Source organism: Enoplosus armatus, chromosome 18 (genome assembly GCF_043641665.1).
Source record: "Enoplosus armatus isolate fEnoArm2 chromosome 18, fEnoArm2.hap1, whole genome shotgun sequence".
Lineage (NCBI taxonomy): Eukaryota > Metazoa > Chordata > Actinopteri > Centrarchiformes > Enoplosidae > Enoplosus > Enoplosus armatus.
Genome location: NC_092197.1, coordinates 1706291 through 1723920, shown reverse-complemented (window position 1 = coordinate 1723920; position 17630 = coordinate 1706291). Strand labels below are relative to the sequence as shown.

The following is a 17630-nucleotide window of genomic DNA, read 5'->3' as shown; positions in this document are numbered from 1 at the left end:
AAATTTAGAAGCGAGCACTGGTCTGTAATCAGTATCAGGAAGCTCACCGAGTCGAGAGAGAAAAAGTTGGATCGCTGCGTCCAAAGTAATTAATCAGAGCGGCTCATCATGACATCGTCATGTAGAGGAAAAAGCAGACAACGTTCCCGGTGAGACGACCGAAGTGAGTTCGCTGATCAGCAGCTGTGACGACGCTTCATTCATCGTCCAGACTTCTCCACGCTTTACGTAAACCTCCCCCTCCACGTCACCTCCCAGTTTGGGAACCACTGCGTTGACGTTTAAAGCTCGTGATATTCTATATTTTTCTTATTGTCGACGATTAACGTGAAAAAGCCAGAACCAACAACATGTCAGTTTAAAAATATATAGTTTCCTAAAACACTTGGTGAAACAAACAGGAGGAAGTAGTGCATTTGTTGGGGACTATTTTCAGCGGCGGATGAATCTACATGTGGAGCTCTAGTGTGTGTGTGTGTGTGTGTGTGTGTGTGTGTGTGTGTGTGTGTGTGTGTGTGTGTGTGTGTGTGTGTGTGTGTGTGTGTGTGTGTGTGTGTGTGTGTTCATGGTGATGAAGGAAACAACAGAGTGGCTCACTGATGTGTTTTTAATAATAATGATAAGTAGATATATCAGGCTAATATACTTATTAGATACACTCACTGTTGGTTCTTTTCATGAGATTTGTTGACAATAAAAGAAAAAAAAAAAAATATATATATATATATATATAATATCATCAGACTGATCCTTTAGTACATGATGATGTAAGATAAGGGCAGTTAAAGAGGTCACATGTTTGTTTCTCTTCACTGATGAGGGAGTAGAAGAAGAGATCAGAGTGACACCCCCCCCCCCCCCCACCCGGGCAAGAAAAAATAAAATAAAGTCGGGGCCCAGATGTACAATAGACATTTTTTAACATATGAAGTTTGGGAGAGCGCTGAGGGTCGTCGTATCTCCGCCATCCTTCAGCTCTGTGAAATATATAAAAACTCCCGCCTTTCCCTCCGTCGGTTTCACCCTCTGTCGGGGCGGGGAGGGGGGGGGGCAAACTGTAAATGAGTACAGCTGTGTGTCGTGGCATTTTTCAGCCATTTGGAAGCTATTAGTATGTTTTAAAATCATTTGACATGTATAACCCATCATGACACGGGTTTATGTACTGTATAATCAGCTGTTTTCATTAGAGAACGTGTGTGTATCAAATGAATTGTTAATCATGGTAATTTTAATGTTATTAGTTGGATAATGGATCATCGTTGGCACTGTATACATACTGTATGTTAGAAAATTATAAAGCAATTGTAAAAATCTGAGGTCATACGAACGCATGTATGACAGTAAACAGAGTCAGCTGACATTAAGTAACGCAGTTAAAAATACAGAAATTATTCTTAATACCACTTTTTAAAGCTGACCTTTTTTTCTATGAATGATTTTCCGACTGAACCCTTCGAGGTCCAACTTTGCCCAAAACAAGGCAACAAGAAATTGAGCAACTCAATAATAATGTTATATTTGGAAATGATGGACTATTTAACTGCAAATTTGCTAGAAAAAAAGAAAATGTTTTTTAATATGTAAACTATTCCACATATTTTGTAACACATTGTAATTGCCATTATTTTCTATTTATTTTTTAATCATAATCGTCATTGTACCTACAGTTACCTTGTCCCTCTCCTGGATCTCAGAATCAGAAATAAAAATCACTTTATTTGACGAAAAGAGTTTGTTTTGGTATTTAAATGTCCACATGAAGTATTCAGTACTTCACATTTCATAGTGGAGGTCGTTTTAACTTGCAGTACTAATATGCTGTTGGATAGATTCATCTAAAGCAATGCATTATATTTAATTACATTTTTAATTTAATCTGCAGCTGTTAAATAAATATAGTGGAGTAAAATGTATAATAATTCCCTCTGAAAATGTAAAAGTATATTTGAGGTTCTTGTACTTCAGTATTTCCATTTTCTGCTACTTGATACTTTGACTTTACTACATTTGAGGGGGAACTATGGTACTTGTACTCTACAGTATTACTCAGCTGTGGTTAGTAGTTCCTACAGATTAACATTTTACATTTAAAAACGTGATAACTTAATAAAACTGTACATTGTTCTGGTTGTGAACACATTGACACCCTCTCACATGGTCAGTATCATAAAGGTACAATAAATGTAACTGAAACTCATTTTATTTTTAAGCTTTCGACGGAAACAAACTCTTATTTTAAGCCCACGCGGACAGATGTTTCCCATAGACTGTGTATGAACCGTCCGTTGATGAGCTCACCGCCGCTGTGAAGCGCCTGAACGTCACCAGTGTTTTGGGTGAGTTGGATTTAAACACCTTCGCACACAGAGCGCTTTCAAATGGCTGATTGTCCCGTCAGAGACCCGCCCGTCCTCGCGGCTCCGCCCGGGCGGGTTGCCGTGGAGACGCCTCTCCAGCCGACAGCTCTTCACGTTTAACCCCGCCCGCCTCCGCTCCTATTGGTCCGTTCCTGAGCCTTCTGGAAGCTCGCACCCGTGATTGGCTGTCGGCGGCCTTTGCGTCACCGCTGCAGAGACCCACATTAGAAACGGACCTAAATAGAAACAGTGGATCTGACGCGTTGACAGCGATTCATTTAAGTGCGTTTTATCGCCACAAACATCACGTTCACGCGTTCATAAAGATGGGAAACCCGCGAGTTTTCTTTGACATCACCATCGATGGAGCTAACGCTGGCAGGGTTATAATGGAGGTAAGAAAAACACCACATTTACTGCATCTGTCACTTCAGTTTATTCCGACTATTATCATTTTATTAAGCTTTAAAAAACAGTAAGGATGTCTCTCACGTCATCTGTATGATTTGTGAAAGAGCTGCAGCTCTGACAGACATGTTGGACATGTTGGACATGTTGCAGTGCGTCAACTTCTCTCATGCAGCTCCAAGGCTCCATTTTGGTAGCCTTTTTCACACAAACATATATATATATATATATATCTTGATATATATCTTGAGATAGTGTGATTAAATCCATATCCATAAATATAGATAACAGCAATTAAATCATAGGTAAATCCTTCAGAGTGATAACAAGCTGATGGAAACGCCCAGCAGCAGCTGGTAAAGCAGTTCTAATGGGCAGGTCAGGCTGCTCCCATTAACACAGTGGCTCAAATGACTATTTTGACAGTCGACTCACAGTTTTAAGATATTTCAGCCTTTTTCAGATTCTCAGATGTAAGAATCTCTTGCTTTTCCTCTTCATTTGTGATCGTAAACTATCTTTGGCCAAAACAAGACGTCACAGAAAGTCAGACTGGGCTGGAAATGATGATGGACAATGTTCACTATGTTCTGACATTTGACAGATAAAACGATTGATGACTAATTGTGAGATTAGTCGACTAATATATTGTGCAGTGATCAGCCGAGATGAAAATGAAACAAGCCGATTTGTCAGTTCTGTTGTTGTTGTCAGATTTGAGGCTGCAGACATTTTGAGGCTTCTTCTAAAGGTTTATCTCACCTTCCCAGTCGGTGCATTAACACCCTCTGCTGCTGTTTCTTTTTCACCAATTCAAATGTCTGTGTTTTGCAGCTCCGGGCTGATGTGGTCCCAAAGACTGCAGGTAGGTGAGCTTTGACAATAAGGAGAAAGCTTTGTAAGTTCACTGCATGCAGCATTAACTGCAGAGCTGCTGCTCAGGCTTTTTCCACACACCCAAAATGGATTCATGTTTGGTGGAGGAAACTATGCGTCCGCATTAATCCTCAGCTGAGAATTCATTCTGAATATGGGTCGAGGCTGTGTGAAGGCATCGATCTAAAGCCTGAATAGCCAGTTGCAGAACTAAACAGGAGTGTACACAGTGATACAAGAAGATATGTTACTACGGGATACCACTGCTTTATTAATAATAATAAGAAGAAGAAGAAGAAGAAGAAAAATAACTCTTGTTTGCTTGGAATGTCCTGGTATTGGTAATTTCCACCGTCTATCAGCTGGCAGTGGTCGATAACAATATGTTCCACAAACTTCATGCAACTCCCAACAAGACAACCTTTGAGAATAAGACCTCAGACAAGAGTCAGACGGCCTCTCATCATCCTCAGTGTGAATTAAATACTAAAGTTCAGCTGTAGGTTTTCAACCAGCAGCTTCACCTGAGATGGAGAACAACTTTACAAAGACACAAAATGACCACAAAGACACAAAGCAACGACACAGAGACTCAAACAACCACAAACAGATGCAAACAGACGACCAAGATGAGATGCGAAACAACCACAAAGAGACAAAAAACAACCACAGAGATCCAAAACAACCACAGAGATGCAAAACAACCACAAAGAGACAAAAAACAACCACAAAGAGATGCAAAACAACCACAAAGACACAAAAAACAACCACAAAGAGATCCAAAACAACCACAAAAAACAACCACAAAGAGGCAAAACAACCACAAAGAGACAAAAAACAACCACAAAGACACAAAAAACAACCACAAAGAGATCCAAAACAACCACAAAAAACAACCACAAAGAGATGCAAAACAACCACAAAGAGACAAAAAACAACCACAAAGACACAAAAAACAACCACAAAGAGATCCAAAACAACCACAAAAAACAACCACAAAGAGATGCAAAACAACCACAAAGAGACAAAAAACAACCACAACGAGATGCAAAACAACCACAAAGAGATGCAAAACAACCACAAAGAGATGCAAAACGACTAGAACCGTTTGCAAGTTACTTCATCAGCTAACGTTACGAAGCAACCAAAGTCACATCCATGCAGTACAGCTAAGTTACAAGTCACAAAAATACAACCACATACCTTCAGGTTTCTCTCTTCCACCGGACTAAGACTAGCTTAACTGCCATGTTAACTCATCGTAAAATTCATTCAAATTTAGTTTTGAAACTTAGGTTAGTCTTTCCACTGTTCTGACAATGACCAACTCTGTTTTAGTAGAAATAAATCCATAATCCGCTGACTTCGATGTGAAAGTATTCTGGCTGTAACGTTACGCATTGCTGGCCTCTCTGTGTTAGCTTGCTGGACTCAATCTCTGATATATTTGCCCAACACTATTATACACCTTTACTTTGTACCATTACATCATGTATTGTTGGCTTAAATCAACACAGTTTGTCATAATACATCAGTTAGTGTCATGGATCACGTTAGCTGGTAAAGTTATTTGGCAAGCTAGCCAACTAACAGATCCACTCAGGTAGTATTTTGCTAGCCATAACGTTAGCAGGTTAACCAGCTAGCTGTAACTTAGCTATGCTGCATGGATCTGGCGTTTGTTGCTTCGTAACGTTAGCTGATAAAGTGATTTGCAAAGGGTAAAATAGCCACTTCACCAGTCAGATTAACCCTGGGATGAATTAGCTTATGTTATCCACTCAAGACAATATTTTGCTACGTTAGCTAGCAATTTGTCCGCGTTAGCAAGCTACGTGGACTTTGAGTTGGACTATGTGTTTGTGACTCCATTTCTAAGCTAACTTTAGCTAGTGTTGCTAGCTGGAGAGAGGCTAAGCACCCGGGAACACACATAACGCCACATCCTTTGGATTTTCCCGGAAAATCCGTCCTGAGACCTTCACATTGAAAGCAGTCCACAGGTTGCTATAGGCAACCGAGGAAGTCGGCTGGGACTCATGTCTTAAGTGACATTACTCTCTATTCACACATCGGCAATAAAAAGTGATTAATTCATGTAAATTGTTGCATAAAGAACCTTTAATGAAGTAATTACTTTTGTTTTGCAGAAAACTTCCGTGCTCTGTGCACCGGAGAGAAAGGTTTTGGCTACAAGGGCTCCACGTTTCACCGTCTCATCCCTAAATTCATGTGCCAGGTACAGTGAAGGCAAGGAATGGGTCCTGTTTCCTTGTGTTCACAAGTTCATATTTAACCTGGGCTCATTTTTGATTGTTGTTGCCACATATGCTGAGTCAACTGAGCCTTCTGTTTTGTCTGTTCAGGGCGGGGACTTCACCAACCACAATGGAACCGGAGGGAAGTCCATCTATGGGGAGAAGTTTCCGGATGAGAACTTCCAGTTGAAGCACACAGGCATGGGCACACTGTCCATGGCTAACGCTGGGCCCAACACCAACGGATCCCAGTTCTTCATCTGCACAGCTTCGACCGACTGGTGAGCTCCGCTTTGACCCATGTAGTGTTCCACTCGGCTTTCACCAACAGTTTCAGATGTTTGTCCCACATACTAATGGACTCCTCTCCTCTGCAGGCTGAATGGGAAGCACGTGGTGTTTGGAAATGTTGTGGAGGGCACTGATGTTGTCAAGGCAATGGAGAAGCAAGGCACAAAGAGCGGCACTCCTAAAGCCAAGGTTGTCATTGCCGACTGTGGTGAACTACAATAGTGCTCCTTGGGTTCAGCCTGTTGTCCGGTCACATGTATCCTCTATCATCCACATCCCAGTGAATCTCTGACGTGGTGTATATCTGCAGCATCAGTAGAAAAACACCTAATGAACCCACTTTCTCCTCTGAAAATGTTTGTCTACTGTGTTGATGTTCGTTGTGGAATATTTTGTACCTTCTAATCTGTTCTTTAAGGACCACGTTTGTTAACAAAATCTGAATAAAATGATGGTGTAAATAAAGCAACTTGAAAGCTTGCTTTGTGTACGTCCTCTCATTCATGAACAGCTGCTTTGTTCTTACTTCATTTTGTATTGGAGTGTTTCTATTAATTAATCACAACATTAGAGTTGGATTAATGCCAGTGGGACCAAAACAAGTGACAGTTTATCAAGTGCTCAAACGATCAGGTTTCACTTTCTATTACTGCAGTGGACACATTCTACCACTAGAGGTCGTTATAGGCATTAACTCAGGGAAAATACTGTTTGTCATGTTTGTCATACCTTTGTGCAGTTGTGGAAGAAGTACTCAGATCCTTTACTTAAGTAGAAGTAGCATTACCACACTGCAAAAATACTCCAGTGCAAGTAACAATCCTGCATATAGATATACATACATGTATATATATATACATGTATATATATGTGTGTGTGTGTGTGTGTGTTTTTGTGCAGTTGACTGGTAGTGGACAGGTAGAAGTTTCTAGCTGAAATTCTGAATGAGTAGAAAGAGGTTGAAGTTCTCTCATTCACTTTCATTATAACTGAGCTTCAAACGGGACATTCTGCAGAACAAGTACTTTTGATACTTAAAAGTATATTTAGCTGATAATACTACTTATAATAGGATTTTGAATGCTGAAATTTTACTTATAACGGAATTTTTTTACATTGTGATGTTGGTACTTTTACTTAGATAAAGGATCTGAGTACTTCTTCCACCACTGAAGTACAGTAACTGAGTAAATGTACTAAGTTTGCCTCCTTTTCACCGTGTGAGGTGGGATGTCTATCAGAAGGGAGGACCAGAGTTTGAATGTAAAGTTTGTTGGTAGGAATTGTCATGAGAGTAGAAAACTATAGAAATATTTTCAAGCTTTTGTCAGAAAAAAAAAACTTATTTTAAGCACATTTCGTTTCACATTTTGACAGATATTTCCACATGAGATGAGCTAACTACCTCACTTTTTTCCTGCTGAAAGGCCGTTGAACCTCACCCAATATTTTACTGAGTGGGATTCTAACATGTTTGTACACGAGTGCTTTTAAATTGCAGATTTTCACATTAGAAACCCGCCTGTCTGTTCACTGCTCCGCCCGTGGAGATATCTCACCGACCGACAGCTCTTCACATCTAATCCTGCCACCCATCTTCATTCCTATTGGTCCATTCTTGAACACAGACCTAAATAAGAACAGTGTATCTGACACGTTACCAGGAATTCATTCAAGTGCGTTTTTACATCATAACCAGATCACAAGCGAGATTATAAACATGGCAAAACCCAGAGTTTTCTTTGACATCACCATTGACGAAGCTAGTGCTGGCAGGATTGTAATGGAGGTAAGATAAACATCTATTAACTTAACATTTGTCGCTTCAGTTTATTTCAACTTCGGTACATTTTTTAAGGTTTAAAATTGGCAGGAAGGAATATCTTTTACACCCATCTGTATGATTTGCAAAAGGCCAATGTCTGTGTTTTGCAGCTCCGGGCTGATGTGGTCCCAAAGACTGCAGGTAGGTGAGCTTTGACAATAAGGAGAAAGCTTTGCAAGTTCACTGCATGCAGCATTAACTGCAGAGCTGCTGCTCAGGACTTTTCCACACACCCAAAATGGATTCATGTTTGGTTGAGGAAACTATGCGTCCGCATTAATCCTCAACTGAGAGTTTATTTTGACTATGGGGCAAGGCTGTGGGCGAGGCCGGGTGTAAGAGCCTGAATAACCAGTTGCAGAGCCAAATGTGAGTGTAAACAGTGATACGAGGAGTGCTACCAATAATAAGTAGGAGAAGAAGAAGAAAAGTAACTCTTGTTTGCTTGAAATGTCCTGGTATTGTAATGTCCACCTTATAACAGCTGGCAGAGGCTGACAGCAATATAACAGTGTCTCTGTCCCACTACATTCATGCAGCTCCCAATAAGAAAACCTGCACGACGCATTACTGACTGACTGGGATTTTGTCCCACATGGCCATTGTTAGTTATATGAGCTCATTCATACTCAATGGGTCCAGAAAAATGGCCTATATGCTTCCTTTTTGCATACAGTAGATTCTGAAGTGGCTCAAATACATCATGCTGTTTCTGCAGTTTCTGCTCTTTAATGGTCCCATTCTCTAAAGCAGGGGTCTCAAACCACTGGCCCGACAGCAGGACCCAACCCAAGAGACAACTTCAACACCCTCCACATTTGCCCAACAAATAGATTTTAAAAAAAATACTAAACTTCAGCTGCACCTCAGATGCAAATGAGTACGAAGAGATAGAAAACAACAGCAAACAGACTCAAAATGACACAAAACTGCCTCTAAGACACTTCAAACAACTACAAAGAGGCGCAAAGCAACCAATAAGAGATTCAAGAGAGATTCAGTACAACCACAAACAAACTGACGCAGAACACAAAACGATCACAAAGAGACTAAAAGACCCCAGAGAGACTCATAACAACTACAAAGAGACACAAAGAGAGTCAAAGAGATATGAACAGCCACAAAGAGACTCAAAACAACTACAAGTAACGATATCTTTGTTTTGCAGAAAACTTCCGTGCTTTGTGCACCGGAGAGAAAGGTTTTGGCTACAAGGGCTCCACGTTTCACCGTCTCATCCCTAAATTCATGTGCCAGGTAGAGTGAAGGCGAGGACTGGGTCCTGTTTCCTTGTGTTCACAAGTTCAGACTTAACCTGAATACTTTTTTGATTGTCAACTTTTCTTTTCAGGGCGGGGACTTCACCAACCACGATGGAACCGGAGGGAAGTCCATCTATGGGGAGAAGTTTCCGGATGAGAACTTCCAGTTGAAGCACACAGGCATAGGCACACTGTCCATGGCTAACGCTGGGCCCAACACCAACGGATCCCAGTTCTTCATCTGCACAGATTCGACCGAGTGGTGAGCTCCGCTTTGACCCATGTAGTGTTCCACTCGGCTTTCACCAACAGTTTCAGATGTTTGTCCCACATACTAATGGACTCCTCTCCTCTGCAGGCTGAATGGGAAGCACGTGGTGTTTGGAAATGTTGTGGAGGGCACTGATGTTGTCAAGGCAATGGAGAAGCAAGGCACAAAGAGCGGCACTCCTAAAGCCAAGGTTGTCATTGCCGACTGTGGTGAACTACAATAGTGCTCCTTGGGTTCAGCCTGTTGTCCGGTCACATGTATCCTCAATAAAGCAACTTGAAAGCTTGCTTTGTGTACGTCCTCTCATTCATGAACAGCTGCTTTGTTCTTACTTCATTTTGTATTGGAGTGTTTCTATTAATTAATCACAACATTAGAGTTGGATTAATGCCAGTGGGACCAAAACAAGTGACAGTTTATCAAGTGACTCAAACGATCAGGTTTCACTTTCTATTGCTGCAGTGGACACATTCTACCACTAGAGGTCGTTATAGGCATTAACTCAGGGAAAATACTGTTTGTCATGTTTGTCATACCTTTGTGCAGCTGTGGAAGAAGTACTCAGATCCTTTACTTAAGTAAAAGTAGCATTACCACACTGCAAAAATACTCCAGTGCAAGTAACAATCCTGCACTTTTCTTTATCTTAAACATTACGACAACAATCAAAGCAAAAGTGTGAGTAAGTAAAATATCAGATGACACAAACACTAATGAAAATCAGACTGTAAGAATATCGTGTCACGTGATAGATTTGAAAGCTCCAGAACAGCTACTAAATAGACCTTGAGGTGGGATTGTTTGCTGTTTCCAAGGTTAGGAAAGAACTTCGAAACTCCACTTTTGAACCCAACGTGAAGGAGAAATCCTTGAAGAGCTCAGAGAAAGTTTAAATCCTTCAATTCCATGACAATTGGCAGTGCTGCTGAAGATCATGTGATGTGTTTGAAAGCTCCAGAACAGCTACTAAATGGACCTTCAGGTGAGATCATTTGTCTTTTTCATTAACTTTGAGTACACTTTCTTGCTGAGTTGAATAAAAGCATGAAAAGGAAATGATTAAGTACAAGATATAAAATACAGTATAACAGCTCTGAGAGAAGTCGTTTTAATTAATTTCTGATTAAGTACAGAATTTATCAAAACAAAGTTATCAATGCTGAGTGTTCACAATAAAAACAGAAACAAAAGTCTAAAAACCAACTTGAAGTACACAGATTAAGGCATCAACATCTCCTTTGCCAGTTTCTCCTTCAATGAACCTCAAAGAGAGTGATACAAAAATAAATTCAAAAGAATTCAAGTTTTCCTATAGAAAGGTCTCTGTAAGAAAACAAAGATATGACGAGAATATAAACAGGAACTGAGACCAACGACCAATCACAGCACAGTAAAACCACAAATACAAAACATACAGATCCACTACAGCAAATGTAAAGACCATAATGGTTCGAGAGACCCCGTCCAGATAATATCCATGGATAGTTCCCTATTCTATAAGAGCTTCCTCTGGTTTTAACTGAGTATTTTGAGGAAAGCTTCTGAAAAAAGGCAGATTCTGCTGCAACAGGACATCATGGTATTTCACAGAGAGTCATAGCAAAGACAGCCTCTGTTTTCCTGACACGAAATCTAACCAGAGAGGAGTTCTGACGGGTTGATTCTGGACTTTGGGAGTAACTTCATGCCGTCACAATTCAATCCAAACATTATATAAAATGTGGCAATTCAAAATATCGAGCATTTCTTGAAAATATCTTTCATGCGATGTGGATATCAGGGTCTGATGTGGCCACTAGTTCATCTATTGGTCCCCAAGTAGCCAGCTAGGATGCAAATGGGTATTAATTTAATACACAATGCTAACAAATTGTCCCTTAAACTCACCATAGTTGTGTCCAGATTGTTTGCTGCTCTGCCTTGTTTACCAACACAGAACACTCTTCAAAGGAAAAGCTCCACATTTTGGGAAATATTGTCTTTCTTGCCGAGAATGCGACGAGAAGATCGATGCCACTCTTCTGTCTGTGCATTAAGTGTGACGGCAGTAAGCTGAATTTCTACCCATGTTCGTGGGGCTGTAAGAGTTTGAAGAGTGACGTCACAAGAGCAATAGAAAGAGAGCTAAATCGTTAGCATACTCAGCTAACTAGTTTAGTACATTTACATTACAAAACCCCCCATTAACATGTTACTGTTTCCCCATCGCGTGGAAGCAACGACGCTGCGTCAGAGTTCAGGGCAACATCAGCGGCTCTGTCGTGCTTTTTATTTGGTTCGGTGAAGTTCAGCACCGTAAAACCGTAACCCGACATTTGTATGGGTTAAACAAACATTAGAGGTGTTGAACTCCGGACAGAGCCAGGCTAGCTGTTTCTCCCTGCTTCCAGTCCTTAAGCTAAGCTAGGCTAATCACCTCCCCCGACTCAGCTTCACAGACGTGAGAGTGGTCTCCATCTTCTCGTCGAACTCTCGTCAGAAAAACAAACGGCCGCATTTCCCAAACAGTCGAACTACACTTTTAAATCTCACTAATCAGCTTTTTATTTACATTTTTTCTGCATATGAGCTGAGCAAAGTCTCTCACCTCTTTCCCCTTCTTCATCACGGTGGAGTTAAAACAGCACAGACGAAGACCACAAACGTCACAAAAAAAAACAAAAACACGTTTCGGACGCGATACTTGAGGTAATAATTAATAACACAAACGAGGATATTTGAAAAGCTGGTTTAAATTTCAGCATCGGATCTTCTGTTGTTTCTCACTGAACACTGTGCACTCTCCTGTCATCCAGGCAGTTGGTAGCTTTTGCAATGGCACATTTGTGGTATTGTCTCACTGCTTGTCTACTCTAAATGCTTCTTGTGCTGGCATAATGTAGCATCACTTAGAGAACTACTCTGGACAGCTAACAGTCACTGCAAAGTCGTTCCACTAGACTGGAAGTTGTTTAATAGCCTCGCTGGAGTACGATGTCGAGTCTAAAGCACCATTCGGACTGGATTTATTCCTCTGGGGGAGGTGGGGTGGGTGGGGGTCGTCACATGTTTCTAATCCTGTCCGGAGCGCGTATGTGGGTAATTAGATTTTGCTAATCTGAAAGTTGGAAACATGCTAACACCAACATGTCGGCCTATTTGGGAATAACATGACAGGAAGCATTGAAGCCGTCAGGAGAGCTCGTCAGATCTACTGTTGTAACATCGGCTACAGGTATGTACCAGTATTCTCTTTTGAGCTCCTTTATTATTTTAACATATATTTGTCGTATATATATATTTTATATATATATATATATATATATACTCCGCCTGTTAATCCAGTCCAAATGGGCTTCAGTCTGCGGACTACTGGATGAATTTCAGATCATCACACGCAGGATATCTAATAAAAAACTGTGATTATTTGAAACTGGATTGAAACAACACATTGAACTTATTCAACACTGAAAACACAAATCATATTATACTGTATACTGTATGTTGCTATTCACAAACTCGTCACAGATAATAAGGTACAGATTGTGACAACACTGTAATACTGTAATCAACAGGCTACATAACTTTGCTGGTTTAGACCTGGGCTACAACTAGAGTGTGAGTTGTTCAGAGCACTTAATGACACTTGCTGAATGTAAAAAAAGTAAGTCGAGGGAAGACCTGCAAAGACTTAAACTACGGGGAAGAATCACTGAGCAAGAATCTTCTTTCTGAGGGCTGATATCACAGGTTTAACCTCGATTTTGATTACAAAAGACAGTTTAGCCCACGTGTGGTCCTGGTCTCCAGGCTGGCTGAGAAGAACACAATGAGAAAACAATAGCACTCACATGGTTTTACTGGCAACACTGCTGTTCAGTTATCGCCATTTTAATCAGTTATTTGGTCTTTTGTTGAGTCCCTAAAGTTTTATTTTATTACAAGTGAACCCTCAGATTATAAACTGATCCGGCACTCCGTCGATCGCTTGTTCTCACTTCATTAATGAGTTTCTGTCCTCAGACCTTCATCAGATAAAATCAATTTTTCCACAATGAAACTAAACAAGTATAGACAAGTAATATAAATATAATCGAGCAAATAATGAATTATGATTCAATTTGTTACCATGCTTTCCATGATAATGTTAATATACCAAAAATAAGCCTCATATAAAGCATTACCCCAATAATCTCCTATCACTTTCTTGATAGAAACCTTTTAATATCGTTAAGTTACCTAAAAAATGAACATTTCTAAGCAGAATTATCCATAAACAAAAACCAGCTGTTTGACACAATAACACAGAGGAGTTTCCTGACTTGTTTCAGCCCTGAGTCGTGTCTGCAGGCTTCCTCACCAGCTGCATACAACCTCCTCCAAGGTGTCAAAACTGTCGACTGTCATCAGTGGAAATGATGCTCGCTCATAACGGTCATTGAACTTTAAGGTCTGAGGACCGAAACATAAATAAAGCGAGTACAAGAGACAAAACAGGTTTTTGTTTGTTCTTAAAACGTGTGAGATGAGATTATTTCACCTACTTCCAGTATAATTCGGCCCATTTTAAGACCTTTGTGGAATACTGTATACTGACACGTCTCTAGAAACTTCCTGACACAAGAAGAACTGCACCAGAGATTAGACTGCGTGACCTGTTCAGGATTCTCGCAGCATATTAGCGAGTTTTCATTTCTGAACTTTTCTGTCTGTGAAGTGAAACTAGAACATCAGGTTCAAGAGGAATGGTCTGAAGTTTGATTAAAAAGTGGACTATCTTCTAACCAGTGGATCCCAAACTTTTTGGCTTGTGATCCTTTACAGCCAACTCTTCGCCTACTTGGGACCGATCAGGTCTTTGATCATGACCCCCTTAGGTTGGGAACCACTTTTCTAAAGCGATGAAAGGTTGTCCTGTAAGTTTATATTCTCGTGTTTTGCAGGCCTCATATACATTAAGTTCAGGTTCACTTGTACTTTCTGGGGGGAGTTTTTTTCCCTCGTCTGAATCGAGGGTCTCGGCCCGGTCACACCAGGAAGTGGCACAGCTACATTCAATCCAAAGTCACTGTTGGTAACTAGCGAGCTAATGGCTAACACGCTAGCCTGCCTGTAACATGCTAACGCTCAAAAGCTCTCTGGGCTTCTTTCTGCGTCCACCTTCCTGGAGCGTCGACTCGGGACCGTACGCCATTTAATTCAATGAAGACTTCTCCAAGCTAGCGCGCTTTTTAACTGTCAGTTAGCGGTTAGCTTGGTCGCTAAAGGGAGAATAACTTCCCACAGTTTATTCTGTATGTATGTATTTGTACCACAGACTCGTAACGGACTAAAGCCATTCTTCTTTGGTTTATACTGACGGGGGAGGGTAAATAAAAAGGTGAAACACAGCTAAAAAAGCTACGATAGCGTCCTCCATTTTGGATTCTCAGGTCTGCTTTCCCTCAAAGGTCATCACTGTCGAGACGTCCTGCCATTAATGAACTTTGTTTTTAATTCTGGTGTGACCGTGCCTTCAACACTGAGGGTGTGATGTCCCGTACAGATTTAAATCCCTTTGAGGCTAATTTGAATTAAATGAATTCTTCGTCGATGCGCTGAGAGTTTAAATATCTTCACTTTGACCATCCAGTGCTCAACAATCATCAACAACACCAATAAATAATGAATAAATAAGTAAAAATGCTTGAATTTAGTCTGAAGATCCTGATGTCACAGGTCGCTCCTGACTTGGTCCCATGACCCGGACTGGCTGCTACCTCTGGTGTGTGTGTGTGTGTGTGTGTGTGTGTGTGTGTGTGTGTGTGTTTTCAGCTCTGCGGTGACGTCTTACGGCTCTCTCTCAGGATGCCGTCCAGGCCGCTGAGCTGGCGGAGGAAACCCCGGTTGGGGGTGACGCCTCGGTGGTCCTTCACTGTCTTGATGGCCTCCACCAGCGTCAGGTTCTGTCGGATCATCAGGTAGGCCAGGACCAGAGTGGCTGAGCGGCTCACTCCCACAGTGCAGTGGACCAGAACCTTACCTGCACACACACACACGCACACACACACATGCACACACACACACACACACACACACACACAATATGTTATGTAATCTTTCGCTTCCTTCTAGACTGAATATCTAAAATAATCGATATTCTGAAAATCAGGCGGTAAACTGGGATTTGTTATGTGGGGGGGGGGCTCTCTTTCATTATTACCATTACAGCGGCCATTTTGACTGTTTTCAAATGTATATGTGCATTAACTTTGTTGAATTAAAAACACACAATGCTGCTGGCTGACTTTCCCTAAAAGCGTCTGTGTTTTCATTTGAAATGGTTTTCATATAAATTACACAAAAGGGGAAAACATGTGATCATTTTTACCTATTTCAGCCGTATGTGCACACACACGTTGTCAGACTAACCTCCACCTGTGAGGGCTTTGTGGATGAACTCAGCTGCAGGATAGAAGTTGACGCTCATGTCGAAGGTCGGGGAGTCGTGAGCCTCGATGCCGTGATAGGTGACGTTCATCCCGGCGTAGTACTCGGCTCCGCCGCGCCACTTGCTCTGGGCACAGTTGAGGATGTGTGTGATGCCAAGTTTGGCTAGTTCACGCCGGTCTGACGCAATATCTCTGCAGAGGAGCATCAGTCAGACGTTATCCCGCCCCGACAGGTCGGGACGAGGAACATGTTGACATCAACAAAGGCAGCTGGTTCGTGCAGCAACATGCAGATGTTCACTTCCACATAATTTGGTAGCTTTTTAAATGAATATGCAACAGATCATTTATTTAAGTACAAGTACAACAATGTTTAAAGTACTCCATTACTACACACAGAGATCTTTAACCAATCACATGAACTGATACTTAATCATTTCATAATGATGATTTCAGAAAATATACAGTATAAAATATATATAGTACACACACTTATCATCAGTACTTTTACTCAAGTACTGCCCTTAAGCACATTTTGGAGGTATACTTGTACTTACTTGTACCTTAATATTTCCATTTTATGCTACTTTCTGCTTTAGTTACTAGTTACTTTTTACAGATTTAGATTAAAACAGGACATAACTAATATTCAACAACAATCAGCGAATAAATTATAATGTATTATTTCAGGTTAAGTTACTCAGCAGTATATAAAGTAGGTCAAAGTAACAGCTGCAACATTAGTGATGCTATAAATGCCACAATAATCCCATTATTTCATATCTATTATTCTGCAGAGTGAGTACTTTTACTTTTGATCAAAAAGGTGAATCTGTACATTTACTTACAGACCAGTGAAACGTCTCTCAGTGGTTAGACTGAATAGGTTTAGTCCATAGTATCTTCAGCTGGCAGTCTGCGTAGACCAAACTTCTGTTTCTATTTTGAAGTTTTAAGAGCAGCTTTGCTAAAGCAACACGCCTGTTTATTCCAGTTTGTTAAAGCCAGTTGTTCCTATTTAAATCTGCACAGATATATATATATATATATATATATATATATATATATAGCCAGGAATATGGAGTAGTCCTCTGCGTCATCTGACTGTCCCCAATCAAGCAACATTTTGAACGCAGGACTTGTACTTGTAAGGCAGTATTTGTACTCTGCGGTGAGTACCAGATCTGTGTTTACAGGTATGTGAACTCACTGATCTCCGATATAAAGTCGTGGCCACACTTCGTCGGCGTGGTTACAGGCTGTTTTCCCGGTGCACAGCAGCCTCTCCAGCTCCGACACGGTCAGGATCGGGGAGACGCGCTCCGAGTCCTTTCGGTTCGGAGACCTGGAGCTGCTCCGGGACCGAGAGAACCGGGACATGAACGCCATTTAATCTGGAGAACAGAGAAGAAAAGAACTCATCACATCCAACAACAAGAGACGCGCAACACCGGAATCAAAAAGACGCGAATGAAAGATGCTTTCGCGGGAACGAGTGGAGCCTTCATCCTCTTGGGTTGCAGAGGATGAAGAGTTGTTTACCTGTAGCTGTGTGTCGGTGAACGCTCGGCCGGCTGGGACTGAGGCTTCAGACCTCTGGGATGTGGACTAACAGCATGCAGGCCCAGTGTCTCAGTGGTGCTGCAGGGCGAGCTGCTCCGCGGCCATG

General features: G+C 41.2%; 3 protein-coding genes across 3 annotated transcripts; 2 read left to right on the top strand and 1 right to left on the bottom strand.

Moving 5' to 3' along the window:
* Window positions 1–2606: 2606 nt before the first annotated feature.
* Window positions 2607–6701, top strand: LOC139300923 (peptidyl-prolyl cis-trans isomerase-like). The gene is made up of 5 exons (XM_070924131.1): window positions 2607–2755; window positions 3603–3633; window positions 5795–5883; window positions 6011–6183; window positions 6280–6701. Exons 1-5 carry the CDS (start codon window positions 2687–2689, stop codon window positions 6413–6415), a joined length of 498 nt encoding a protein of 165 aa, XP_070780232.1. The 5' UTR covers window positions 2607–2686; the 3' UTR covers window positions 6416–6701.
* Window positions 6702–7823: 1122 nt separating this feature from the next.
* On the top strand, window positions 7824–9837 carry LOC139300980 (peptidyl-prolyl cis-trans isomerase-like). Its single transcript, XM_070924200.1, has 5 exons — window positions 7824–7982; window positions 8129–8159; window positions 9187–9275; window positions 9370–9542; window positions 9639–9837. The coding sequence occupies exons 1-5, from the start codon at window positions 7914–7916 to the stop codon at window positions 9772–9774; spliced, it is 498 nt and encodes a 165-aa protein (XP_070780301.1). The 5' UTR covers window positions 7824–7913; the 3' UTR covers window positions 9775–9837.
* A 5503-nt stretch (window positions 9838–15340) lies between these two features.
* Window positions 15341–17350, bottom strand: LOC139301328 (dual specificity protein phosphatase 26-like). The gene is made up of 3 exons (XM_070924689.1): window positions 17172–17350; window positions 15942–16153; window positions 15341–15552 (listed from the first exon to the last, which is right to left on the bottom strand). Exons 1-3 carry the CDS (start codon window positions 17348–17350, stop codon window positions 15341–15343), a joined length of 603 nt encoding a protein of 200 aa, XP_070780790.1.
* Window positions 17351–17630: the final 280 nt, after the last annotated feature.